At 41.9% G+C, this 24,468-nt stretch overlaps 2 protein-coding genes across 6 annotated transcripts in view; both read right to left on the bottom strand.

Annotated features, from left to right (window-relative positions):
- Positions 1 to 16,414, bottom strand: part of LOC115192496 (epidermal growth factor receptor substrate 15) — a 37,892-nt gene extending 21,478 nt beyond the window's left edge. For all 4 annotated transcript variants that reach the window (XM_029751072.1, XM_029751073.1, XM_029751074.1 and 1 more), the window contains exons 1-14: positions 16,296 to 16,414; positions 13,791 to 13,832; positions 13,159 to 13,248; positions 12,999 to 13,046; positions 12,586 to 12,681; positions 7,710 to 7,772; positions 7,337 to 7,462; positions 7,018 to 7,077; positions 6,317 to 6,529; positions 6,080 to 6,225; positions 5,638 to 5,800; positions 4,792 to 4,874; positions 2,434 to 2,506; positions 185 to 346 (exon numbers count right to left, since the gene is read on the bottom strand). In XM_029751072.1, the coding sequence (XP_029606932.1) occupies positions 185 to 346; positions 2,434 to 2,506; positions 4,792 to 4,874; positions 5,638 to 5,800; positions 6,080 to 6,225; positions 6,317 to 6,529; positions 7,018 to 7,077; positions 7,337 to 7,462; positions 7,710 to 7,772; positions 12,586 to 12,681; positions 12,999 to 13,046; positions 13,159 to 13,248; positions 13,791 to 13,832; positions 16,296 to 16,322 (1,392 nt within the window). In that variant the 5' untranslated portion in view covers positions 16,323 to 16,414. The remainder of the gene's footprint in view (positions 1 to 184; positions 347 to 2,433; positions 2,507 to 4,791; positions 4,875 to 5,637; positions 5,801 to 6,079; positions 6,226 to 6,316; positions 6,530 to 7,017; positions 7,078 to 7,336; positions 7,463 to 7,709; positions 7,773 to 12,585; positions 12,682 to 12,998; positions 13,047 to 13,158; positions 13,249 to 13,790; positions 13,833 to 16,295) is intronic.
- A 277-nt stretch (positions 16,415 to 16,691) lies between these two features.
- Positions 16,692 to 21,240, bottom strand: LOC115192495 (calreticulin). 2 transcript variants are annotated; one of them, XM_029751070.1, is made up of 9 exons: positions 20,954 to 21,240; positions 20,508 to 20,609; positions 20,143 to 20,346; positions 19,858 to 19,952; positions 19,409 to 19,618; positions 19,192 to 19,305; positions 18,873 to 19,016; positions 18,633 to 18,725; positions 16,692 to 18,495 (listed from the first exon to the last, which is right to left on the bottom strand). In XM_029751070.1, exons 1-9 carry the CDS (start codon positions 21,039 to 21,041, stop codon positions 18,310 to 18,312), a joined length of 1,236 nt encoding a protein of 411 aa, XP_029606930.1. In that variant the 5' UTR covers positions 21,042 to 21,240; the 3' UTR covers positions 16,692 to 18,309. The 2 variants fall into 2 exon arrangements, with proteins under 2 accessions (XP_029606930.1, XP_029606929.1); XM_029751069.1 differs by having other exon boundaries at positions 20,948 to 21,239.
- Positions 21,241 to 24,468: the final 3,228 nt, after the last annotated feature.

Raw genomic sequence — 24,468 nt, 5'->3', positions numbered from 1 at the left:
ACACACACACACACACAGAAAGCGACGCAAGATGTGAGAAAAGAGTTCAAACAAAATGGTGGACAATCTGACTGACTAGATGTACATTTGACCAACAAATGCAGTTGCTATTGACTAGATCCTCTCTGAAGGTGAGCAGGTGCTGTGTGATGTGGTGGTTGGTTGATAGGTTCTGTAGTCTCACCAGCTGGTTCTCATGGCTGCACTGCTGGCAGATGTGACGAAGCTGCTCCTCCAGAGTGGTCTTCTGCTGGTCCAGCTCCTCCAGAGTATCCTGGACCTCCTGGCGCTGAGACTGCAGCCGCTGCAGCTCGCCACTCTCCTTCTGCACCTGATTCTGCAGGTCCTGAGGAAGGCAGGGATAAGTCACAGCATCCAGAGAAAGATGTGAGAAAAAGAGCAGAAGCACCTATGAGGGAGTAGCGTTTGACTGAGCAGAGTCTGAAGAAAGGAGTCAGAGTCAATCCATTTTGACTGCCAGAATATAATAAAAGATTACAAAAAAAGAGTTAGCTCAGCCTCGAGGTGCTCCGCTGCAGCAGAACAAAATCAATGTAAGCTATCCCACAGTACCATTACACGTTGACTTAGTGTTTATGCCTACATGATGATGTTTATCGAGGAAGTGTGTGTAGGAAGGTGTGGTATAAACTGTAATCAGCCAGTCCTCAGCACAGGCTCAGAGGGATGAACGTCTTCATCATTCCTTCAGAGGAGCTGCTGCACTCTTAGTTCTCACAGCCCAGAATAGAAGCCATTTATCAGACCAACTCCAGCACAGCGGCGAGGCACTCCTGCCCTCATCTCCTAATCATTCAAGTGTGAATGCCTCAAGTACCAAAGATTAAAAAGCAAATAGTTTATTGATCCCTATTTGCTTAGAATACTTCATATTCAGCAATTACATTACTGATTTACTTTACATTTACTGCAGGGAGAATTACTCCCGATCACTGTGCAAATGTTAAATAGTTACTGATTACTACTCATTGGCCTTAATTTTTACTGTATAATCCAATCTCAATTGCTCATATAACTATTGAAAAACAGACGAGTTTTCATCCATTATTAATATATTGATGCTGGCTAATTGGCCGTAATCATTGCTGAGGGGAACCCTGGGATAAGGAAACAGTGAAGTCGGTCTAATGACAACATTCCACACCATTGGTGTACAGTACCAGAGGAAGAGCAGCCTTTCATAAATACACAGCAGAAAATAACTAATGTTCAATGCAGGGTAATATTGCCATATTCCTATATAGTGTGATCACTAGTGTTCAAGTACGGCCGAGAAGTGGCAATATAAAAAAGGTGTACAAGTGTTAATTTAGTCCTCACAGAGAGAGTGGGTCAATAGTGAACAGGACCTGAGAGGATGGGATAATGAAACCTGACAGAGAAGATTATAAAGACAAGATTATAGTCACACACGGGACTCGGGCTTACAGCTGATACCCCTCTGCTATGGTACTGGCTTATTCAACAACACTTGAAATGTTCCTAAAAATGCATTAAATAACATATGGACAGACCCAAATTACAGGGTATGAAAGTATAATTTAATATACAGTGAGCTCAAAGTATAGGGACAGTGACATTTCTTGAAATGATACAATGACTATGGAGGTTAAAGTGAAGACTGTCAGCTTCAATTTGAGAGCAATTTCACCCATAGCGGGTGAATTATTTAGAAATTACAGCTCTTTTTATACATAGTCCCTCCCATATTGGGGCGAATTTCGTATTGCCATTTAGCAGATGCTCTTATCCAGAGTGATTTACAGGGGCAATTGGGGTTAAGTGCCTTGGTTAAGGGCACATTGACAGATTTTTCACTTACTAGGTATAATGAAGTAGTCAAAAGGCTCAGCATTTGGTCTGATATTCCTAGCACACTATGATTCCACAAACTTGTTGGATGCATTTGCTGTTTCAGATTATTTTGTGCCCAATATAAATGAATGGTAAATAATGTACGTACGTCCTCTAAATAGGTTATATTAATAAATCAATTCATATGCTTGATATTAACAGAGGTAATTCTGTCGAAATGTATCACTGAAGCAAGAACTAAACAGCTTGAGGCTACAGTTCAGTTTGCGCAATCAAGATCGTCAACATCAAAATGTCAACATGGTGCAGTATAGATGTATATGGAACCAGTGGAGGCGGCTCTGACTCAGGGAGGGAGGGTGTTTGGTTTCTCTGCTGCTCAGCCATAGCTTCATAGCCTAACCGAACCAAGAAGGCTACCTCTAACAAATTCAACAAGAGCAGATGAACAGTAGACTGATTTGACATGAGAAAATGTATTTATAAAACCAGTAGAAAATCTAAATGTACAGACATCAAGTGGATGAAATGAAGTGTAACAATATAAGGGCAGTGAGAGCGCTCAGGGGAGGCATGCACGTAGCACGTTCACTGTACCTGGACTTCACTGGTCCTTTCTCTGATGCTCTTCTCCTGCTCTTTAATTTCCTGTTCCACATTGCTCTTCTCCCTGGAAGACCAGCACAGCAGACATGAGTATTTAATCACCGCGGAGACCGAGGGCACCCCCAGCCAGGCTACCACCCCACCACCACCTCTACAATCTTCGCCAGCCGACAGCTCCGCTCCCTGCACCACCATCCTGATCCTACTGTAGCAGACCACACCGACTGACCAATCAACGCCTGCAACAACTGCCTTGAGCGAGAGGGGGTCTGTGCGTGTGCGTGTGTGTGTGTGTGGTGTGTTCTGGCAGATGAGAGGCGCGAGAGAGGGGTAGGACTGTGTGTGGCTGCCTGGAGGAAGTGTCAGTGATTCAGCGAAGAGAGGGGAGGGATGAAGCTCTATACCTCCCATTGTTCATTTCCCTGTGTGTTCATCCTCCCATCCACCCCTCCCAACTCTTTCCTGGTCAGATGACAAGGTAGAGGAGAGGGAGCAGAAGATGGGGATAAGTGGGAACATTTGCACAATAGGCGGGGCCTCGGTTATCAGCTCTCCCTACCAAGTCCAAATCTTTCTCCTGGATCTTTATCAAATGACAATAACAAAGCCATTCATTTAGCAAAGTAGAACATAAATATTCCAAAAGGCTGGCCAAAAGAATAAATAGTAAGTGTAAAAAAGAATTCATTTAAACTGAATGAAAAAATGCCAAGTATCTTTTCCCATTCATATTATCAAATATAATAATAATGTTATTTTGATCAACATGAAGAATGAACCTGTCTGCCTTTCGTTTCAACCAACAGCCACGCATGTAGAGAGAGATGGAGTAGGACCAGCGGAGAGAGAAGGTGAAGTGGGGTAGGAGACGTGCGAGTCAGGAGTACCGACTGTATAATTTAGATGCCCTGGCTGGCAAGTATCCAGAAATGACACCTGTAGACATCCCATGCTCCTAGGAGCAGCTCTCCCAATTTAACAGTCCAAAATGACAGAATTCTGAGCCAGAGAGCGAGCGAGGCAGAGAGCGAGCGAGGCAGAGGGCGAGCGAGGCAGAGAGCGAGCGAGAGCGGCAGAGAGCGAGCGAGGCAGAGAGCAAGCGAGAGCGGCAGAGAGCGAGCCAGGCAGAGAGCGAGCGAGAGCGGCAGAGAGCGAGCCAGGCAGAGAGCGAGCCAGGCAGAGAGCGAGCGAGAGCGGCAGAGAGCGAGCCAGGCAGAGAGCGAGCGAGAGCGGCAGAGAGCGAGCCAGGCAGAGAGCGGCAGAGAGCGAGCCAGGCAGAGAGCCAGCCAGCCAGAGAGCCAGCCAGGCAGAGAGCGGCAGAGAGCGAGCCAGGCAGAGAGCCAGCCAGCCAGAGAGCGAGAGCCAGCCAGCCAGAGAGCGAGAGCCAGCCAGCCAGCGAGCGAGAGCCAGCCAGCCAGCGAGCGAGAGCCAGCCAGCCAGCGAGCGAGAGCCAGCCAGCCAGCGAGACAGATGAGCGAGCGAGCTAGACAGATGAGCGAGCGAGACAGAGCGAGCGAGCGAGACGAGCGAGCGAGCGAGACAGACGAGCGAGCGAGCGAGCCAGACGAGCGAGCGAGCGAGACAGACGAGCGAGCGAGCGAGACAGACGAGCGAGCGAGCGAGACAGATGAGCGAGCGAGCGAGACAGATGAGCGAGCGAGCGAGACAGATGAGCGAGCGAGCGAGACAGATGAGCGAGACAGATGAGCGAGACAGATGAGCGAGCGAGCCAGATGAGCGAGCGAGCCAGATGAGCGAGCGAGCCAGATGAGCGAGCGAGACAGAGCGAGCGAGCGAGACAGAGCGAGCGTGTTTCGTTATTTATTTGAGGCTAAATTGATTTTATTGATGTATTATATTAAGTTAAAATAAGTGTTCATTCAGTATTGTTGTAATTGTCATTATTACAAATACATGTTTAAAAACGGTCGATTAATCGGTATCGGCTTTTTTCGGTCCGCCGATAATCGGTTGAGACAAAGCGAGCCCTACTTCCGAGGGGTAGTTATATGCTCCAACACGCTAACAAACTCTTCCCAAACAAAAAGCCGGAACTAACCCATCTCCCAAATACACTCGGTACATGGACGAATACAACTTAGTGTTCTACAGTGAGACTATTTGACTCTAATATGAGACTAAATATTTTGCTGTGCGACCTCAAATTTTATTTAGGAGCACCAGTGGGCCTAGAAGAAAAAAAATGTAGGATTCCAGCTTTATTACCTCAAATATTTTTCATTGTGCTTCAACACTTTGTGTGTGCACCTACATTTTACAACTTAGGCAACCACGTGCATAGAGCCCTGGTCAGCATAGAGCCCTGCAACTCTGATGATTGACACTCACCTTTGTAGGTCACCAATCTCATTGCTGAGTGAGTCCAGTTCCTTGATGGCAGAAAAGTCTGCTGCCAGATTTGCTGCGTTGCTCTGGTGGGGAGAAATCATTCAAAGCAAACGATTTGTTTACATTCACGCGCTTCACTGACCATACTGTACAACATATACACAACATCTAAACATTAAATCGACAGAATGGCAAACACGATGTTGAATAATGTAAATATGAGCCTCCAACTAATTTAAGGTCGCCATTTAAAATCAAACCCATTTTACTGAACTTGACAGAATCCCAAAATGACCCATACAAGATGGGATATTTTTAAGAAATGCATGAACACTGAAGGCACATCTACATGCAAACACATATGGATAAGGAGGGCACTAAAATTACTAATTGAACTAGGAGAAAAACAAAAAGGGTAGGTAGGGAATATTAGGAGGTGGGTACATGGGTGGGTGACACTGCCAGGAGCTAAGGGGGAGACACAGTGAAGCGAACACTCAGTAGAGTCCCCAGCTAGAGGGAGATCCCACCTTGTGTACAATGCATGACTCATGAGGAAGAAAGCAAAGAGACAGCATACACAGAGAGGGTCAGAGAGAGACACAGCAGCAAGCTAGAAAACAAAAACCCACACACCACAGGAGAAGGGAAGGAAACGATTAGTAAAACGTCAGGAAATAGAAGTTTTCACATTTGCGTCACCTTCAAGTAGCCTATTCATCAAAATACACAACTCCTAGTCCTTTTATAGAGAAATGCACACGATTCAAACAGGATATTCACAGTTTGTGATTATTGGATGTTTAAGAGGGCATTAAATGGTACAGGATGATATGAATGAGTTACCTGCTTGGTTGCTAGGCTCAGTCTGTCAGAGGGAGGGATCATTTCAGGAGAGAGGTTCTGGGGTGGGTCCACACCCGTGGTCAGTTTCTGGTTAATTAGATGCAGCGCTAGTGCAAACTGTTCCCTGGTTAGCTTCCCCATGTCCCCAATGTCACAGAGCTCCCTGTGGAACACAGATGACCACATCACACAACAGAAAGATCCATTTACCCTTCCGGCAATGGGCATAATATTGACTAAAACTATGGGCCCGTTTCACAGACCCACATTAAGCCTAGTCCTGCTAAATGGAAAAAAGTAAACTTTTTTTTAGTCCAAGAATTGGCTTACTCTGCGTCCAGAAAGCAGCCCTGTATGACCAATGTCCTTGTTTCATTAGTACATTCAAGTGCAGAGAGCCAGGCACCCCATGTTATCTAAGAGATTGTTCCCTGAATCATACCAGATGTGTGCTAGTGTGGCAGAGGGCAAGCCAGTCTTTAAGAAGATATCTCTGACTTCAGGCCCAGACACCAGCCCATCCATGTCAAGATCGGTCTTCGCAAACACCTCGTCATACTTGGATTTGTCTGGAGGAGATACAGCCCACTGAAAAGAGACAGAGGGGACAGGATGGTTATATAGATATGGATTAGGTCTTGCCGCCCCACTTTCATGCAGGGATGAATATTATACTCACTGTGACTGGGGTCACGGCTGGTTTGGAGGGCAGGGTTTTGGACCCTGAAAGGGAGGAGCGGCTCTCTTTGACGGAAGGGGGCGAGGGTAAAAGGGGCATCACTGGTGGTACAGAGACAGGGGGATTTTTCCTCTTGGAGGGGGGCACTAGAGGAGCAGGTAGAGACATGGGCACGGGCTCCCCCTCCAGAGCTCTGTAGACAAGGTACATGGCCTAATAAAGGAGAACAGACACATCGATAAATCTGCCTATCATGTAATTTCAATATAAGATCAGGGAAGTCCAATATTTACAAACAACGTATTTTATTCGAGAAGCCAACACTAACTCTTACAGCGGAGTCCACATTTCCTCCTTGCACATACTAAAGATTTGACAGCAAGCATCTGGCCATTACATAAGTGCATGCGTTCATTAAAATGTGAGAACTTCAAATATAGCACAACCCTGAAACAAAAAGCCCTCCATCTTGAGATACAGGATCCTTGATAGAAAGCAAGGAGGCCTTGAAGCCAAGCGTACATGAGTGCAAACAATTATTGATGAAATATAAATAAAAGCTGGAGAAGGCTATACAGAAAATAGGCACAAGGGCAGTGTACATTTTCTTTTTTAAATAAACTAAGTTGGCAGTTAGGCTACATCTCTTCTGCATGAATTTCCTCATATCTTTCCACTTTAATGATAAATCTATTCCTTACCACAGCAAACTCATCTCGGTCAAGCATACCATCTCTGTCTAGGTCACTCAGTTCCCACACCTGCAACATTTAGGGAATTCAGTCCATTCAGCAATAAGTCAAAAAAATAATATGTATCTAGTCGGTAAAATAGACCAGTCGTGGACTTAAAGCAGATCAATGTTGTCACAAATTGCAACACAGTCAAGCCTTTAAAAAGCAGCGGCTATGTTTAAAAACACAAGACCACCCTCCAGTGGGCAATTGGGCATATGCATTTACTATGACGACCATCAAAACTAATTCATTATGAGCCCTGGAGATATGCTATGCTGCTTACCCTTCCCAGTACGTCCACTGGAAGTTTAGAGTTAAGCAACACTGGTTTGACCTTCTCCCCAGAGAGCATGCCACTAACGGGGGAGAGGCTATCGAAGACGGCATCAAATTTCAGCTTCTCTTCCGTCTGGAAAGATAGAGACACGATATAGGTGCATGATTGAAGCAATTTCTACTTCAGATAAAATTAATCAGGTGGATTTTGCAAAGTTGAGAACTCCCCTTACATGGCTTTGAAAAATGGATTTGAATGAAGTAAACATTCAAATAAAATGTGTCATCCCTTCATGCCCTTTGCTTCTGCTTTCATTATAAAGGGATCAGGACAAAATTACCAGGCTACATTTAAAGAAATGGTAATAAGTTCCCCTCACCTTGACCACCCATGGGCCATCAATGGACACTCCCCCAGGTGGAAGTGGGCTGCTTCTGTCATGCTGAGGAGAAAAGTTGCATCATCAACAAAGGTTCCCTTTTCAGCTAAAAGCACATAAACGTGTAAAATTGGCTTCTAAAACAAACATTTGTTTAAGGGGGAGACAGGATTGTTAAAAGAAATGTAAAAGATAAAAAATAAAAAAAACCTGGCAATGTTTACATGATCCCCTTTCAAAACAGTCCCATTTTTACAACATTCTTGCCAACATGAGGCTTCTGCTAAATTACTAAAATATATAAGCCTTTTAAACATCCCATGCGCATGGTGCCACTGGTGATGAGTGGGAGTAGGGGTGTGCCTATGTGGGTGGGTGCCTATTTTGATGAATATATATATATATAAAAATAAATAGTGATGAGTAATAACACACACACTCCATTAGGAATTTGTTTAGGCAGGTTAAGAAACATTAAGACTGCGAACATTTATTTTCAAAATAATAGAATAGCATATTTTGAGTTTAATTATGTTACTCGTCTGTGCAGCCTATAGGGTACATGGCTGTGCCATGCAAATTAAATCAATTGTACATTATTTGGTTTATTAAAGAGACACTACATTTACATTCCCATGACCTGATCACAGCCAACACATTTTATAGTAAGGATAACTCCCCGAGACAGTTTGTGCAGAAATTCTTTGGTTGTGCAAACCCAGTTTCATCAGCTGTCCGGATGGCTGGTCTCAGACGATCCCACAGGTGAAGAAGTCAGATATGGAGGTCCTGGGCTGGCATGGTTACATGTCGTCTGCGGTGCGGATGCCGGTTGGACGTACTGCCAAATACTCTAAAATGTCATTGGAGGTGGCTTATGGTAAGAAAATGAACATTCAATTCTCTGGCAACAGCTCTGGTGGACATTCCTGCAGGCAGCATGGCAATTGCGCGCTCCCTCAACTTGAGACATCTGTGGCATTGTGTTGTGTGACAAAACTGCACATTTTAAAGTGGCCTTTTGTCGTCGCATTTTTGTCATTTAGCAGACGCTCTTATCCAGAGTGACTTACAGTAGTGAGTGCATACATTTTCATATGTTCGTTCCCAGCACAAGGTTCACCTGTCGTAATGATCATGCTGTTTAATCAGCTTCTTGATATGCCACACCTGTCAGGTGGATGGATTATCTTGGCCAAAGGAGAAATGCTCACTAACAGGGATGTAAACAAATTTGTGCACAAAATTTGATAAATAAGCTTTTTGGGCATATGGAACATTTCAAGGATATTTTATTTCAGGTCATGAAACATGGGACCAACACTTTACATGTTGCGGTTATATTTTTGTTCAGTATACAGTACCAGTCAAAAGTTTGGACACACCTACTCCTTCAAGGATTTTTCTTTATTTTTACATTGTAGAATAGGGAAGACATCACAACTATGAAATAACACATATGGAACAATGCAGTAACCAAAAGAAAAGTGTTAAATTAAAATATGTTATATTTGAGATTCTTCAAAGTCGCCACCCTTTGCCTTGATAACAGCTTTGCACACTCTTGGCATTCTCTCAACCAGCTTTATCTGGAATGCTTTTCCAACAGTCTTGAAAGAGTTCCCACATATGCTGGCAACTTATTGGCAGCTTTTCCGTCACTCTGCAGTCCAACTCATCCCAAACCATCTCAATTGGGTTGAGGTCGGGTGATTGTGGAGGCCAGGTCATCTGATGCAGCACTCCATCACTTTCCTCCTTGGTCAAATAGCCCTTGTGTCACCAGCAAAGCATCCCCACACCATCACACTTCCTTCTCCATGCTTCATGGTGGGAAACACAAATGCGGATATCCTCCGTATACCTACTCTGCGTCACAAAGACACAGCGGTTGGAACCAAAAATCTCTCATTTTGACTAATCAGACCAAAGGACAGATTTCCACCTGTCTAATGTCCATTGCTCGTCTTTCTTGGCCCAAGCAAGTCTCTTCTTATTGGTGTCCTTTAGCAGTGGATTCTTTGCCACAATTCAACCATGAAGGCCTGATTCACACAGTCTCCTCTGAACAGCTGATGTTGAGATGTGTCTGTTACTTGAACTCTGAAGCATTTATCTGAGCTGCAATTTCTGAGGCTGGTAACTAATGAACTTATCCTCTGCAGAGGATACTCTGGGTCTTCCTTTCCTGTGGTGGTCCTCATGCACTTGAAGAAACTTGAAAAGTTCTTGAAATTTTCCAGATTGACTGACCTTCATGTCATAAAGTAATGATGGACTGTCGTTTCTCTTCGTTTGAGCTGTTACTGCCATAATATGGACTTGGTCTTTTACCAAATAGGGCTGTCTTCTGTTTACCAACCCTAAACTGTCACAACTGATTGGCTCAAAGAAATTCCACAAATTAACAATGCACACCTGTTACCACCAATAAATCCACTATAATGGAGAATTTCAATAAGCATTTTTCTACGGCTGGCCATGCATTCCACCTGGCTACCCCTACCCCCGTCAACAGCCCTGCGCTTCCCACAGCAACTCGCCCAAACCTCCCCCACTTCTCCTTCACCCAAATCCAGATAACTGATGTTCTGAAAGAGCTGCAAAATCTGGACCCCTACAAATCAGCCGGGCTAGACAATCTGGACCCTCTTTTTCTAAAATGATCTGCCGAAATTGTTGCAACCCCTATTACTAGCCTGTTCAACCTCTCTTTCGTATCGTCTGAGATTCCCATAGATTGGAAAGCTGCCGCAGTCATCCCCCTCTTCAAAGGGGGAGACACTAGACCCAAACTGCTACAGACCTATATTCTACCCTGCCCTTCTAAGGTCTTCAAAAGCCAAGTTAACAAAACAGATCACCAACCATTTCGAAATCCCACCCTATCTTCTCCGCTATGCAATCTGGTTTCAGAGCTGGTAATAGGGGCACCTCAGCCACGCTCAAGGTCCTAAACGATATCATAACTGTCATCGATAAGAGACATTACTGTGCAGCCGTATTCATCAACCTGGTTATGGCTTTCGACTGTCAATCACAACATTCTTATTGGCAGACTCAACAGCCTTGGTTTCTAAAATGATTGCCTCGCCTGGTTCACCAACTACTTCTCTGATAGAGTTCAGTATGTCAAATCGGGGGTCCTGTTGTCCGGACCTCTGGCAGTCTCTATGGGGGTGCCACAGGGTTCAATTCTTGGGCCGACTCTCTTCTCTGTATACATCAATGATGTCGCTCTTGCTGCTGGTGAATCTCTGATCCACCTCTACGCATACGACACCATTCTGTATACCTCTGGCCCTTCTTTGGACACTGTGTTAACTAACCTCCAGATGAGCTTCAATGCCATACAACTCTCCTTCCGTGGCCTCCAACTGCTCTTAAATGCAAGTAAAACTAAATGCATGCTCTTCAACCGATCGCTGCCTGCACCTGCCCAGCATCACTACTCTGGACGGTTCTGACTTAAAATATGTGGACAACTACAAATACCTAGGTGTCTGGTTAGACTGTAAACTATGCTTCCAGACTCACATTAAGCATCTCCAATCCAACATTAAATCTAGAACCGGCTTCCTATTTCGCAACAAAGCCTCCTTCACTCATGCTGCCAAACATACCCTTGTAAAACTTACCATCCTACCGATCCTCGACTTCGGCGATGTCATTTACAAAATAGCCTCCAACACTCTACTTAACAAATTGGATGCAGTCTATCACAGTGCCATCCGTTTTGTCATATCTCACTGGTCACCCCCAAAGCCAATTCCTCCTTGGCCGCCTTTCCTTCCAGTTCTCTGCTGCCAATGACTGGAACGAACTGCAAAAATCACTAAAGCTGGAGACTTTTACCTCCCTCACTAGCTTTAAGCACCAGCTGTCAGAGCAGCTCACAGATCACTGCACCGGTACATAGCTCATCTGTAAATAGCCCATCTAATCTACCTCATCCCCATACTGTATTTATTCATCTTGCTCCTTTGCACCCAAGTATCTCTACTTGCACATTCATCTTCTGCACATTCTACCATTCCAGTGTCTAATTGCTATATTGTAATTACTTCACCAACATGGCCTATTTATTGCCTTACCTCTCTTACCCTACATCATTTGCACATGCTGTATATAGATTTTTCTACTGTATTATTGTTGTATGTTTGTTTATTCCATGTGTAACTCTGTTATTGTATGTGTTGAAATGCTTTGCTTTATCTTGGCCAGGTCACAGTTGCAAATGAGAACTTGTTCTCAACTAGCCTACCTGGTTAAATAAAGGTGAAATAAAAATTTAATTTAAAAAAATAATTGAAATGCATTCCAGGTGACTACCTCATAAAGCTGGTTGAGAGAATGCCAAGAGTGTGAAAAGCTGTCATCACGGCAAAGGGTGGCTATTTGAAAATATATTTTGATTTGTTTAACACTTTTTTGGTTCATAGTTTTGATGTCTTCACTATTATTCTACAATGTAGAAAATAGTAAAAATAAAGACAAACCCTTGAATGAGTATGTGTCCAAACTTTTGACTGGTACTGTATATACACACACACTTAAATTGAGAGAATAAATGCACTAAAAGCATTTCTGTGAAGCTTGTGATTAACGAGGACAAGTTTGATGTCGGACAATAATAGAATGTTCAAGATTTAATGAGTGCAAAAGCCGGTAAGATGAAAGGCAATGTTTTATACCGAGGCATTGGCAAGACTTTGAAACATAATACCGCAATCATGACAATCTCAGTTGGTGGAAATTAAAGTACAGGCTTTGTTACCGGCAACACCTTTCAGATATAAAGAAAATGCGGTAGAAAGTTGTCAGCATGCTAAAGTTGACAGGTTTTCATCTTGGCGTCAGCGATGATTGTACTCACAAACTTTGGGAGAGAAACTGCCAAATTTAGACTCTTGAGTGCCACCTCCAGTCCATTTTGGGCACAGGCCACCAACCGGAGAGCAATGAAGAATTGCTGATGGGAGCAGAGACAAGAAGGGAAAGGGGGATAACTAGTCAGTTGGACAACAATGCATTCAACTGAAATGTGTCTTCCGCATTTAACCCAACCCCTCTGAATTAGAGGGGCTGCCTTAATCGACATTGTTGGCTCCCAAGGAACAGTGGGGTTTTTACCTTGTGAGCTCGGGGATTCGATCAAGCAACCTTTCGGTTACTGGCTCAATGCTCCGACCCGCCAGAAGTGTATTGTCATGAACCTTACTACAGTCAAGGAATCTTTTAATACTTCTAACAAGACATTGGAAATATACTACCTAAAAATTGGCCTACCTGTTTGTTAAGGCACCCCTTGCGTTCTGAATCTGCCAAATCCCAGATCTAAGAAAACATTTTAAATACATCAGTCACACAGAGATTCCCACAAACTAGCATACTGGTTAAGTTTCATAGCTTGGTGTCTGGCCATGAGCTGTGTCTCCTCTTATCTTACCTTGCCCAGGACAAGGTCTGCTAGACCTGATCTCTTCAGGAACAAGGCTGCATCAGCAGCTGCCACCTGTCCACTACCCGACGGGTCAACCTACACCACCGGGCAAAACAAGTCAACACTAGAAAGAAGAACTAGCCAGTAAAAGCACCAGATCTCCAACCAATTTGTGCTGATTTGGCACCAAATAAGATTACATTCCATTGAACAAACAGGAACGCTTGAGTATAGGCTAATATTTTGAGATCATGGGAGGCCTTAATCCATCACATTTTCCCATTGCAGTGTCTAACCATTTCACGTAGTCCTCTTTGAGCCTGCACTGACAGGGTTAGCAAAGAGTTATAATTAATTCATAAAAAAGCTTCCTCTTGCACAGAGGAAATCACAGAGTGGAGAAAAGCCTGGAGACATGTTCAGTGCAACTCCGCAGTTGCTAGCTAATGCGGCACAGCATTTCCAATTCTATCTGGAGCCCTAATCTGAACAGCCCTGACAGACCATCGAAAGGATAGCTTCTCTTTTACTCAGCTTATAAACCTAGGTACTACCTGCATTAGGACAATCATGGAATCCCCCCATAAGCTTTTCTCAATAACATATCATAAAAAGACCCCTTGAAAATGACACCTTACCTGTTGATAGTATTTTTCATAGACAGGATTTCCACTTGAGAGCTATGGAGAGACATAAAACATTACATACATTTTCTGATCATAAAAAAAAACTGCCAACATCAACCAAACTGCAAAAGGTAGAAAGCATAGGATAAGACTTATGAATAGAAAAATATGAAATAAAGCTAAGCCTAAATCTCAGTCTGTGCAAGCATCAGCTAGTTAAATAACCAGACCACTTTCTAGAACACAGTACACTCACAGTAAACCAACTTGCTAAAAGTTGTTTGATTTCTGGCCCAGGCTGTAGTCCATTGCCATGGCAGCTGCCAAAAATCAAGGCTAATACGTTACAGGTGGGAATAGGCCGATTTACTTTTCAGGAAATCAATATGTTTACTCTGAGCATTTTGCATCATGTTCATCTTAATAGTTATTAAATCAGTGCTTCTTCTCCAGTTCTCTTTCATGAAATACCAAGACAGTGTTTGAATGCCATTTAGGCTAATACATCTACAGGCTAGCAATGTATATTTCAGTACTGTGTGTGCCTCTGGAAACCAAGTTGTTTGAAAAGTAGAAAGCTTAGTCCAACCAACAGGCTAAAGGAAGTAGCCTACACTAGCACATATTTTACACAATGAATAAAACAAAAAGCCTAGCGTATGTATACAATCAGATCAGGAGGATACAGTTATCTGCCTAGTATAATATGAAAGACAGGCACTATAGCATCTTCTTTTCTGTTCAAGTACAAATGTCTCAAGTAATGTAATAAAGGGATGAGTGGGGGGGTATATTCTGCTGGTTTCTGGAAAAAGAAACATGAGCTGGACTTCCTGACATTCACTTCCTGTGGCTCCTGATGGTGCATCCACAATAGGAGTGGTCTACCAGTAAGAGCTTTCTCTGTGAATAGGCTAAATATTGGACGTGACCTTCTCCTTTGTATTTTTACAAAATGCTAATGTGAAATTTGAACAAAGTGCAAATTTACAATAGCATATGCTGATTCAGAAATGCTTTATAAAATATATAGGAGCTAGCTCATTGAAAAGCTGTTTTAATTGCCTGTAATAATCTGATCATTATTCACCATTTATTTTTCCCGATCCTCCCCATTTTCTTTTGCAAACAATTGTGCCTGGAACTGTTGGCAGCCCAAACACAAGTCTTTGTGTAACTAATTGCACAGCAGTGTACACTCCCAATCATTCCCTTCACAAAACTGAAACAGATACTATACTGGTGTGTCTAAAGTACTTTATTGTCCAATCCTTTATCTTCCAATGCACAGCCCTGCTGTCAAGTAACCAAACGTAGCAGGCGTTTAAAAAAAGCTGCCACGAAATGGCACAAACTGTAGCTAAAAGCCCCAGTCTTTTGGCTAGCTGACTAAACTCCACATGTAGTGTAGTTTAGTCTTCTATATTTTGGACAGCTAACGTTATAGTTTAGCCTAGGTAAAGAACATGCCACTGCAAATAGTGAGAAATTGTAAAGTCTATAAGACAAAGACATTAATCATTGCATAATTAGATAGCTATACATGTTACTAACGTTAGCTAAAGCAAGCATGATTCAGTCAAAATATGTAGCTAGCTGGGAATAACAATATCATCAGATGACAGTCCTTGACCATAGTCTGAATGTTAGCCAGACGTACTAGTTAAGTCAATAGCAATAACACAGCACTGGCAAATCATTTCCACACTCAAAATGTATTAGACATACAACCTATCCTATATGCTGAGGCATATCGGACGGCTAGTTCCTCTTTTCACTAGCTAGCTGTGATGACAGCAAGCTAACAAAGTTAATTTAACATTTTTCACTGGCAATACAAACTATTACAACTGGATAGCTAGTTAGCTACATAACGCGGACGTTAAATCCCCTACCTAATACAATAACGTTAACTAATCCAGCGAGTTGTTAAAGTGGGTTGCAGCTCGCTAGCCAACTAACGTTACATGTTGCTAACAGACTAGCTAGCTTTGTTAAACTAGCAGACTGATTCACACAGCATATTACTGTGAGGGCAAACTGGTATAATTAGCTTCGTTAGCTAACGTTGCTATTGCAAAGCAACTTTGACAGTCGAACAAGACATCGGGAACAGCAAATGCACTTTTTTTTTCTTATCGACAGTAACGTTACCTTTACTTCAAGATGCAGCAAAGTAAAGCAATGAAGTTAATATAATCAAAAGAAAATAACTACTTTACTGTACACAAACGTTATAGCTAACTACTTATCCAACCATTCCAAAATTGACACTACACAAGTAGCTACTGTTAGCCTAGCTAGCTAACTACGCCCTTACTTAGCAGTCCCCAAGAGAGGCAAAACTTTTCCCAGGCATAGCTAGCTAACTTGGGGAGAACTTCCAAAGAATTAAAGAGACCGCGGGGCACACCCGTTTTAATATGTCCAAATCCACCACCAGTCCTCAAATAAATTGGCACAACAAGGCACCTACACACTAACCACCGTTAGTTTCGAGTTAAAATACATGGTTACCTGAGCCAGAGAGAGACTGTCAGCCATAATGTTTCTATTCCCACTAACTACTTCATTCTGCGGTGCGATCACTGTATGGTTGCGATAGATTCGAGGTGGCTTTAAAATCTGGAGCTGGAGTTATTGTACTGGAATGGGTTGTTCACTCAGCTACGTCAGATGGCACTGCAGCAGTGCGCCCGCCGATGTGAATGAGATGAACGAATTAATTCCGGTCAAAGAATGGCTGCCTGCAACGCTGCAAAACTATCCACCGGTGAAGTGAAATTCGCCAAATGATCTATTCTACAATATCAATTTACCCGCCTCAAATTACGCAACACACAAGATCAATTGAGGAGCAGTATACAATAAATAATGAGGCTTGTGAGAAAGCAACAATAATTGAGTCACACGCACTTCCTTTATGTTTTATTATTGGACAGTAATCTGTGTATCAGAATTTCTTTCCTGCACAATCAAATTATCATCCATCCATATCCTCCCCAATACAAAATATGTTTTACAAAAGGATCAAGATCCAATCAGCTTGGGACAAGTCTCGAGGGTACAGCAGTGCAGAAACGTTTGCATTATAAACACAACATAAATTGACATTGCCCCCAAAATTAACATACCAATGGACTGGCATCACTCCCTCCTGCTTAGTGTTTTAGAATATCTGAACGGCTTTATCCATGCAATCTGATCATTTTTGTTATTTTTCATCAAATTTGATTTACGGTAGCCTGAGTGTGCTTGAGCAGTTCCATTCGTGAAAAATGAGTACAGTTACCCTAAATCAAGCACACCTTTGTGCTGAAATAGTGCTGAACGATTCGTGCTTTTTGAGGTCGGTTCAGGTTTCGGTTTGATTATTAAACAATAACCATAGTTTTCTATTTCGATTATTTGTGTTGAATGCTGTAACAGAATGAAACAATTAATACCAGTATAATGATGGTAGTGACTGTTCGTTACTGCTTATCACTTAACCATAATTTCACGTTACAATATTTCAGTTGTGTACATATGTTTTATTTGACTTTTTCCCTCATGTCTACATAGCTGCTGCATATGCCAACTAAACAACATTTTTTTTAAAAGTAGTTCAAAGTAAAGACATACTTTTATAACGAACATGTATTGTCAGGTAAAGACACATCGCAAAACAACAGCTGCTCTCTATGTCCCCTCACGATCTCGCATTCTTCCGCCTCTTCCGTAGCAGGCGTAGAAGAAACAGACCCGCCAAGTAGATGCGCAATGGGTCATTGTAGTTTAAATCATTTTTTTTTTGTAAACTAAGTAGTAGAATTTTGGGAACTACAACTCCCTACTACATTGCACTGTGCAGGCAGGATCAGATTTATCTTTGAAGTTTTTCCAATGTGCCCATTGAGAAAAAAAACAAAAATTGAATTCATGTCAGTCTCTTAGTTTGATAACCGAAAAAGTCAACATCGCTCAGCACTATGTTGAAAATCATATGCAGAAAAGGAAAAGCATTAGACTTTCACTTCATATCCAATACACAAGAGAGATGCCATCTTAATGCCACACACCTTTCAGGTACAGGCACAAAAATGTGTCCAATTATTAAGACCAACAAAACACTATTTGCTGTAAAGATTAGTCAGGAAATTGTAGTTGGTCAATATCCTTAAGTAAGAAAACAATTTAGGGTTAGCAGTAGAGCTTTGTTTATATAGAGACATTTCAATTCTCAAAAACAATTGCTAGCATAACATCAGTGCCAGAAAATGCTTGTCTCAAATTTAAAGATAAAATCTTTCTAACATCTCCAACCTTGACAAATCTAAACTCCCACAGCACATAGAAACAGACAAAATAATGAATGTCCTTAGTCAGTTTGTTCCCCTTCCCTTGTCATGTAATTAAAACAATAGCGTCCCACCAAAACATAAATGGCCAGCTTCAATGACGAACAGAACGTCCAATAAAGTCCAATCTCCAGCCTTGCGCCAATGGCTCATAGTAGACAGGGTTCCTTTTCAGAAGTTCCTGTTTGAGTTTATAACTCATCCTTGAGTTTAGAGTCTGTTTCTTCCTCCTCTTCTTCTTCTTCCTCCTCATCATAGTCTTCTTCCTCATCCCTCTCCTCTTTATCTTCATCTTCATCCTTTTTATTCACCTCTTCTGCCTCACGTTTCTTTCTCTCCTCCTCTTCCAGACTGTCCTTCATCTTCTTTTCAGGGTCCTGTGTAGACAGAAAAAAAGCCCAGTTATTGACAGGATAGGAGATACTGCACACATCCCCTTTTAGAAAAGCTACATTATGACATGTCAATCTAATAACAGGAAATGGTGGTAAATAACAAGACACCATCGACTAACCTTTGTTGCACCCCATGTCTCGTTCCCCACTTCTTCTGCAAGTTTTGGGTCATTGGTGATGAGGAAATTGTCAAAAATAGTGCCCGACTTAACCTGTAAAATAATGAAAAAGTAATTGGTTAAGACTCAAAGAACGGAAAGAAATATCAATTTTACATTCTCAAAACTGTCTCAAAAGAATAGTAAAAGTTAATCATACAGCGTCACATATTAATCAAGGATCAGAGTCAGTCACTTTACCTGCCACAAATCCAATCCAATCACCCCAATGCTGGCATATTGGTAGATTTCAGGGTCAGCAGTGTATTCTGGGTTGTCAATTTCAGGGTGCACCCATTTCCCCTTGTAGGCAGGATTGTCAATCTGTTTGGGTTTCCACTCCCCCTGGGAAAAACAATGTCAGAAAGTGGTTAGTTCCCTATGCAAAAATGTTTTTAAAAAATTCACACCAAGTAGCTAGAAACAGCTTAATCAAAATGGCAAGAGGACATCTCGCCTAGTGTAGTACAAGCACACCTGATTCTTGTGGCCATCACTTCAAACGACCATGGGGGCTTACCTTATAGTCCGGGTTCGTGACCATGGGAGGCTCCCATTCACCATCCATCTCATCATCCCAGTCATCAGGCTTCTTGGCATCAGGGTCAGGAATGTTCTCAGCAACATCCCAATCCTAAAAGAAAACAGTGGCTTAATAATGTCCTTTGCATTGGCATTTTCTACAGAAACCTAGACTGTGTTCTGATGCATTCTTTAGTTTATCTTCTAAAACATACCTCTGGTTTCTTGTCTTCAGGATCATCAATGTTCTCCTTCTCATCCCAGTCGTCTGGCTTCTCAGCATCAGGGTCCTTTATCTTCTTCAGGGGAAGGAAGTCCCAGTCCTCCTCTAGGCTTCCAGACTCAACTTTCTTGTTGTCGATTTTCACCTCATAGGTGTTATCCGGATTGACTATCAGTGTGTACAGGTGGGTATATTCATCATCCTAGGGAAAACAAGCATAACTGTTAATAAAGGTGCCAGATTTAGCCACAAAACACATTCAGAAACTCCAACAAAATAATAAATGTAAGTCCAACACTTAACTTCTCACTGAGAAAGAAGGTGGAACAGCAGAAGTGTTACTCAGATAACAGATGGTACAGATGGTGAAGCTGATAGAAGACAAATACAACTGCTAGCATTGAATAGAAAATATAGCATAACTACAACAGTGCTCCTCACCTTGCATCTTATGTCTTTGTTGATCAAGTGATTCTTGCCTTTGTAGTTGAAGATCACATGAACTTTCTTAGTACCTGGACCACAGATGTCAGGACCTAAGACAGACCAAACAACCACAGGAACATAACTTCACACAGCCAATAGCATGTGGTATAAAGTACAGGCAACTGATAATAATACCTAGGGGACTCAATATAGAATGTGACAAATGGTCCATTCCACCATTACATATACGTAGGCTAATCTCCAATGTTTCCACTTACAAATAGCATAACGTAGACTCACCAAACATGATGTTGTATGTGGAATCTCCATGCATTTCCTCCTGGTTGAGATCAGCTGGGAACAGCTTGATGTAGCCTCCACCACAGTCAATGTTCTGTTCATGTTTCACAGTGAACTGGATTACCAGTGTCTGGTCTTTGTTGCTGATGGACTCAAAGCGGGAGGATGCAGAGTAAAAGCGAGCATCCTGGCTGGTTTGAAGGCCTGAATTGTTTTAAACGTATAAGAAATACTAAACAAAAACTCAAGTCAACCCAAGAGCAACTCAGCTCAAATGACCTATTGAGAAACAGCTAGATGCACTAGATCTTTTTGCTGGATCCTAAAATGGATGTAAGACAGAGGCACCTTTGATCTCATCTCACCTTTGCTTCTCTCTACATCACCATAGAATTTCCCAGCAGTATGAACAAACTTCCCATAGTCCGACCTGTGTTTGGATTCCACCCATCGGCTTTTCCATGCATCTGCAAAATGGTCATACAAAATCAGTAGTAAGTCACCTGAGCACTGAGGGCAGAGTCACTTGGCAAGGGCTAAGCAGCTAAGTAGTTGTTCTGGGAAAATTATAGGGGGCAGTACCTGCAACCCATTGACGGTATTTTGGATGAGTAATCACTAAATCAGAACATGTCATCTTAATGTGAATGACATTGAGCATGTCAAGTTGATTTTGCATTAAGTGAGCAGGCTATGAAGTTGTGTTTGCGACTCATTCAACACATAAAATGTTGTCTAGTCACATTTAAAATGTCCAAAAACAATTAAAGAAAATGTATACGTTTAGTATTTATGCATAACTTACCCCCACCTTCAAATTCTTCTCGGAAATAAACGGAGGACTCGCCAAAAATTGATGCGACCAATACGGTCATCAAAAGAATCAACATGGTTGTCATTTCAGCTTGATAAATACCCACCCTCTAAAATTGTAAATACAATTAGCTATATATAAATACAATTAATTACATATACACTGCATGTAGCAGTACAAATAGCTATGGCTAGTAACACGTTATATTGTTAAAAAGCTGAACTGAGAAGCTTGAAATGCCGCTATATGCAGCTGAAGCGCTTCTCTCCGTTCAGAACAGATGTCTGGTTTTCATTGGATAGCAGGCAGCTCGAGAGAAAGCGTAACAACTTCTAACCAATCGAATTCATTGAAAAAAAGCATAGGACAAATCGTTTTCAGCCAATGCCAGCTGACCACCCGTTTCTTTGACTCACGCCCAACAGTCGTCGACAGATTACTCACACATGATATTGCCCGCAAGCGCCCCGAGTGGCGAGTGGAGGTTGCACTAATGCAGTAGAATGAGTACATTTTTGTTTTTACTCCACTTACCCGGCGCAACAGATGAGATAAATCAAGTGCACCTAATGTCATTCCATATGAAGAAAAATATAAAAGCAACATGTAAAGTGTTGGTCCCATGTTTCATGGGCTGAAATAATATATCCCAGAAATGTTCCAGACACACAAAAAGCTTATTTCTCTCAAATGTTGTTTATATTCCTGTTAGTGATGTCAGAAAATGGGCTCCCAATTGGCACAACGGTCAAAGGCAGTGCATCTCAGTGCTAGAGGTGTCACTACAGACCCTGGTTCGATTCAGGGCTGTATCACAACTGACCATGAATGAGTGTCCCATAGGGCAGTGCACAATTGGCCCAGTGCCTTCCAGGATAGGCGGGGGTAGGCCATCATTGTAAATAAGAATTTGTTCTTAATTGACTTATCAAGTTCAATAAAGATTAAATAAAAAGTGAGTGTTTCTCCTTTGCCAAGATGATCCATCCACCTGACAAGTGTGGCATATCAAGAAGTTGATTAAACAGCATGATCATTACACAGGTGCACCTTGAGCTGGGTGCAATAAAAGGCCACTCTAAAATGTGCAGTTTTGTTGCACAACACAATGCCACAGATGTCTACATTTTGAGGGAGTGCGCAATTGGCATGCTGCCTGCAGGAATGTCCACCAGAGCTGTTGCCAGAGAATTGAATGTTCATTTTCTTACCATAAGAAATTTGGCACTATGTCCAACCGGCTTCACCACTGCAGACCATGTGTAACCACACCAGCCCGGGACCACCACATTTGACTTCTTCACCTGCAGGATCATCAGAGACTAGCCACCAGGACAGCTGATGAAACTGAGGAGTATTTCTGTCTTTAATAAAGCAACTTTGTGGGGAAAAACTCATTCCGATTGGCTAGGCCTGGATCCCAAGTGGGTGGCCCTATGCCCTCCCAGGTCCACCCATGGCTGCGCCCCTGCCCATTCATGTGAAATCCATAGATTAGGGCCTAATGAATGTATTTCAATTGACTGATTTACTTAAATGAACTTTAACTCAGTAAAATCATTGAAATTGTTCCATGATGCATTCATATTTTTGTTCCGTAATAGTGGTCCATATATTAGGTAACCAACTGAGCTGAAATAATCAACTGATTATGCAGGTTTTACATTCAACAGTAAATAGACTCACATTTATCAAGGATGCTTTATTAGTCTAAAATGACTTCAATTCCATTCCTCTGGGATAGCACACATTCCCTTTCTTCAGCAGCCACTTTCCTGATTGCCTGGTCTGAGTGACACTTGGACACTGACCATAATACCTTTGTTATTACACACAATGATATGGACAGGGGTCATTAAACAGCAAAAAAGTATGGAGACGAGCAAAATATTATAAGCCATATCATAGGCAGAATATATTCAGAATGCAGCCTCACAGTTCCTTATGAAACAAAAGCTGTGCAGTGAATATGCTAATAATACATTTTTACATTGATGGAAAATAACACAGACAATCGAACATTTATAAAGACTTGCTGATATGTATACTGAACGAAAATATAAAGCAACATTTAAAGTGTTGGTCCCATGTTTCATGACCTGAAATAAAAGATCCTCGAAATGTTCCATATGCCCAAAAAGCTTATTTCTGTCAAATTTGTGCACAAATTTGTTTACGTCCCTGTCAGTGAGCATTTCTCCTTTGCCAAGATAATCCATTCACCTGAAAGGTGTGGCATATCAAGAAGCTTATTAAACCTTGTGCTGGGACATTAAAAGGCAATTCTAAAATGTGCAGTTTTGTCACACAATACAATGCCACAGATGTCTCAAGTTAAGGGAGCGTGCAGTTGCCATGATTACTGCAGGAATGTCAACAAGAGCTGTTGCCAGAGAATTGAATGTTAATTTCTCTACCATAACAGTATTTGGTAATACGTCCAACCAGCCTTACGACTGCAGACCACGTGTAAACACGCCAGTCCAGGACTTCCACATCCGGCTTCTTCACCTGCGGGTTCGTCTGAGACCAGCCACCAGGACAGCTGATGAAATTGAGGATTATTTATGCCTGTAATAAAGCCCTTTTGCGGGGATAAACTAATTATGATTGGCTAGGCCTGTCTCCCCAGTGAGTGGGCCTGGTTTCCAAGTGGGTGGGCCTATGCCTGCTCCCCTGCCCAGTCATGTGAAATTCATAGATTAGGGGCTAATGAACTCATTTCAATTGACTGATTTCCTTAAATGAACTGTAACTCAGTAAAATTGCTGAAATTGTTGCATGTTACATTTATATTTTTGTTCAGTATACATACTTGCTAATTTCAGTCTTCCCTATGGGCTACTTTTATAACACATTCCATTGGACAAAGAAAACATCAAAGCATTGTTGGAATACTAAACTTAAGTAAATGCAACATTCAATAATTCAAGATAAAAATAATTGTAGGGGGGAAAAAATGTTTGGAATACTCCATTTAGTTCAGTAAACATTTCAACAACATAAGTGCCTGCCTGTATTATTGCACACTTATACTACTTTCTTCTAACCTGAATTGTAGTTATTCAGTAGGTTCCAAATGATTTAAAATGATGTCATGCTGTTTGTAATGGCGTAGCAGTGGGATGTTTTGATTGTCCCGTCCCTTGTATATATATATATATATATGGTTTCTTTCTTCGTATATATTTTCTACATTTGCAAACACTGTACATAGATCTATTTTTCTTTTCCTTTGTGTTATTGACTGTTCGTTTATGTGTAACTCCGTGCTTTTGTCGCACTGCTATGCTTTATCTTGGCCAGGTCGCAGTTGTAAATGAGAACTTGTTCTCAACTGGCCTACCTGGTTAAATAAAAGGTGAAATTAATAAAATAAAACCTGGAAATATTTAGTCCACCTGTAAAACAAGTAATCTATAAACAATTCCAGAATAATCATATTAAAAATGCCCCTAAAATGATTTATGAAATTATATTTTATCTAGTTAACTGTAATATAGTGTTTCCTC

Source organism: Salmo trutta, chromosome 4, assembly GCF_901001165.1.
Source record: "Salmo trutta chromosome 4, fSalTru1.1, whole genome shotgun sequence".
In the NCBI taxonomy this organism is placed as follows: Eukaryota; Metazoa; Chordata; class Actinopteri; order Salmoniformes; family Salmonidae; genus Salmo; species Salmo trutta.
Note: the sequence above shows the minus strand (reverse complement) of the source record. Positions and strands in the feature narration are given on the sequence as shown.

Bases quoted from the DNA above. Each gene is read 5' to 3' on its own strand.
- LOC115192495 (XM_029751069.1), bottom strand. From the start codon at position 21,041: ATGACAACCATGTTGATTCTTTTGATGACCGTATTGGTCGCATCAATT. The intron at 20,347-20,507 runs GTGAGATGAGAT...AAAACAATTCAG, and splicing joins TGATGTAGAGAGAAGCAAAG to GCCTTCAAACCAGCCAGGAT. The intron at 18,726-18,872 runs GTAAAGTGACTG...ATTATTTTACAG, and splicing joins TTGGATTGGATTTGTGGCAG to GTTAAGTCGGGCACTATTTT.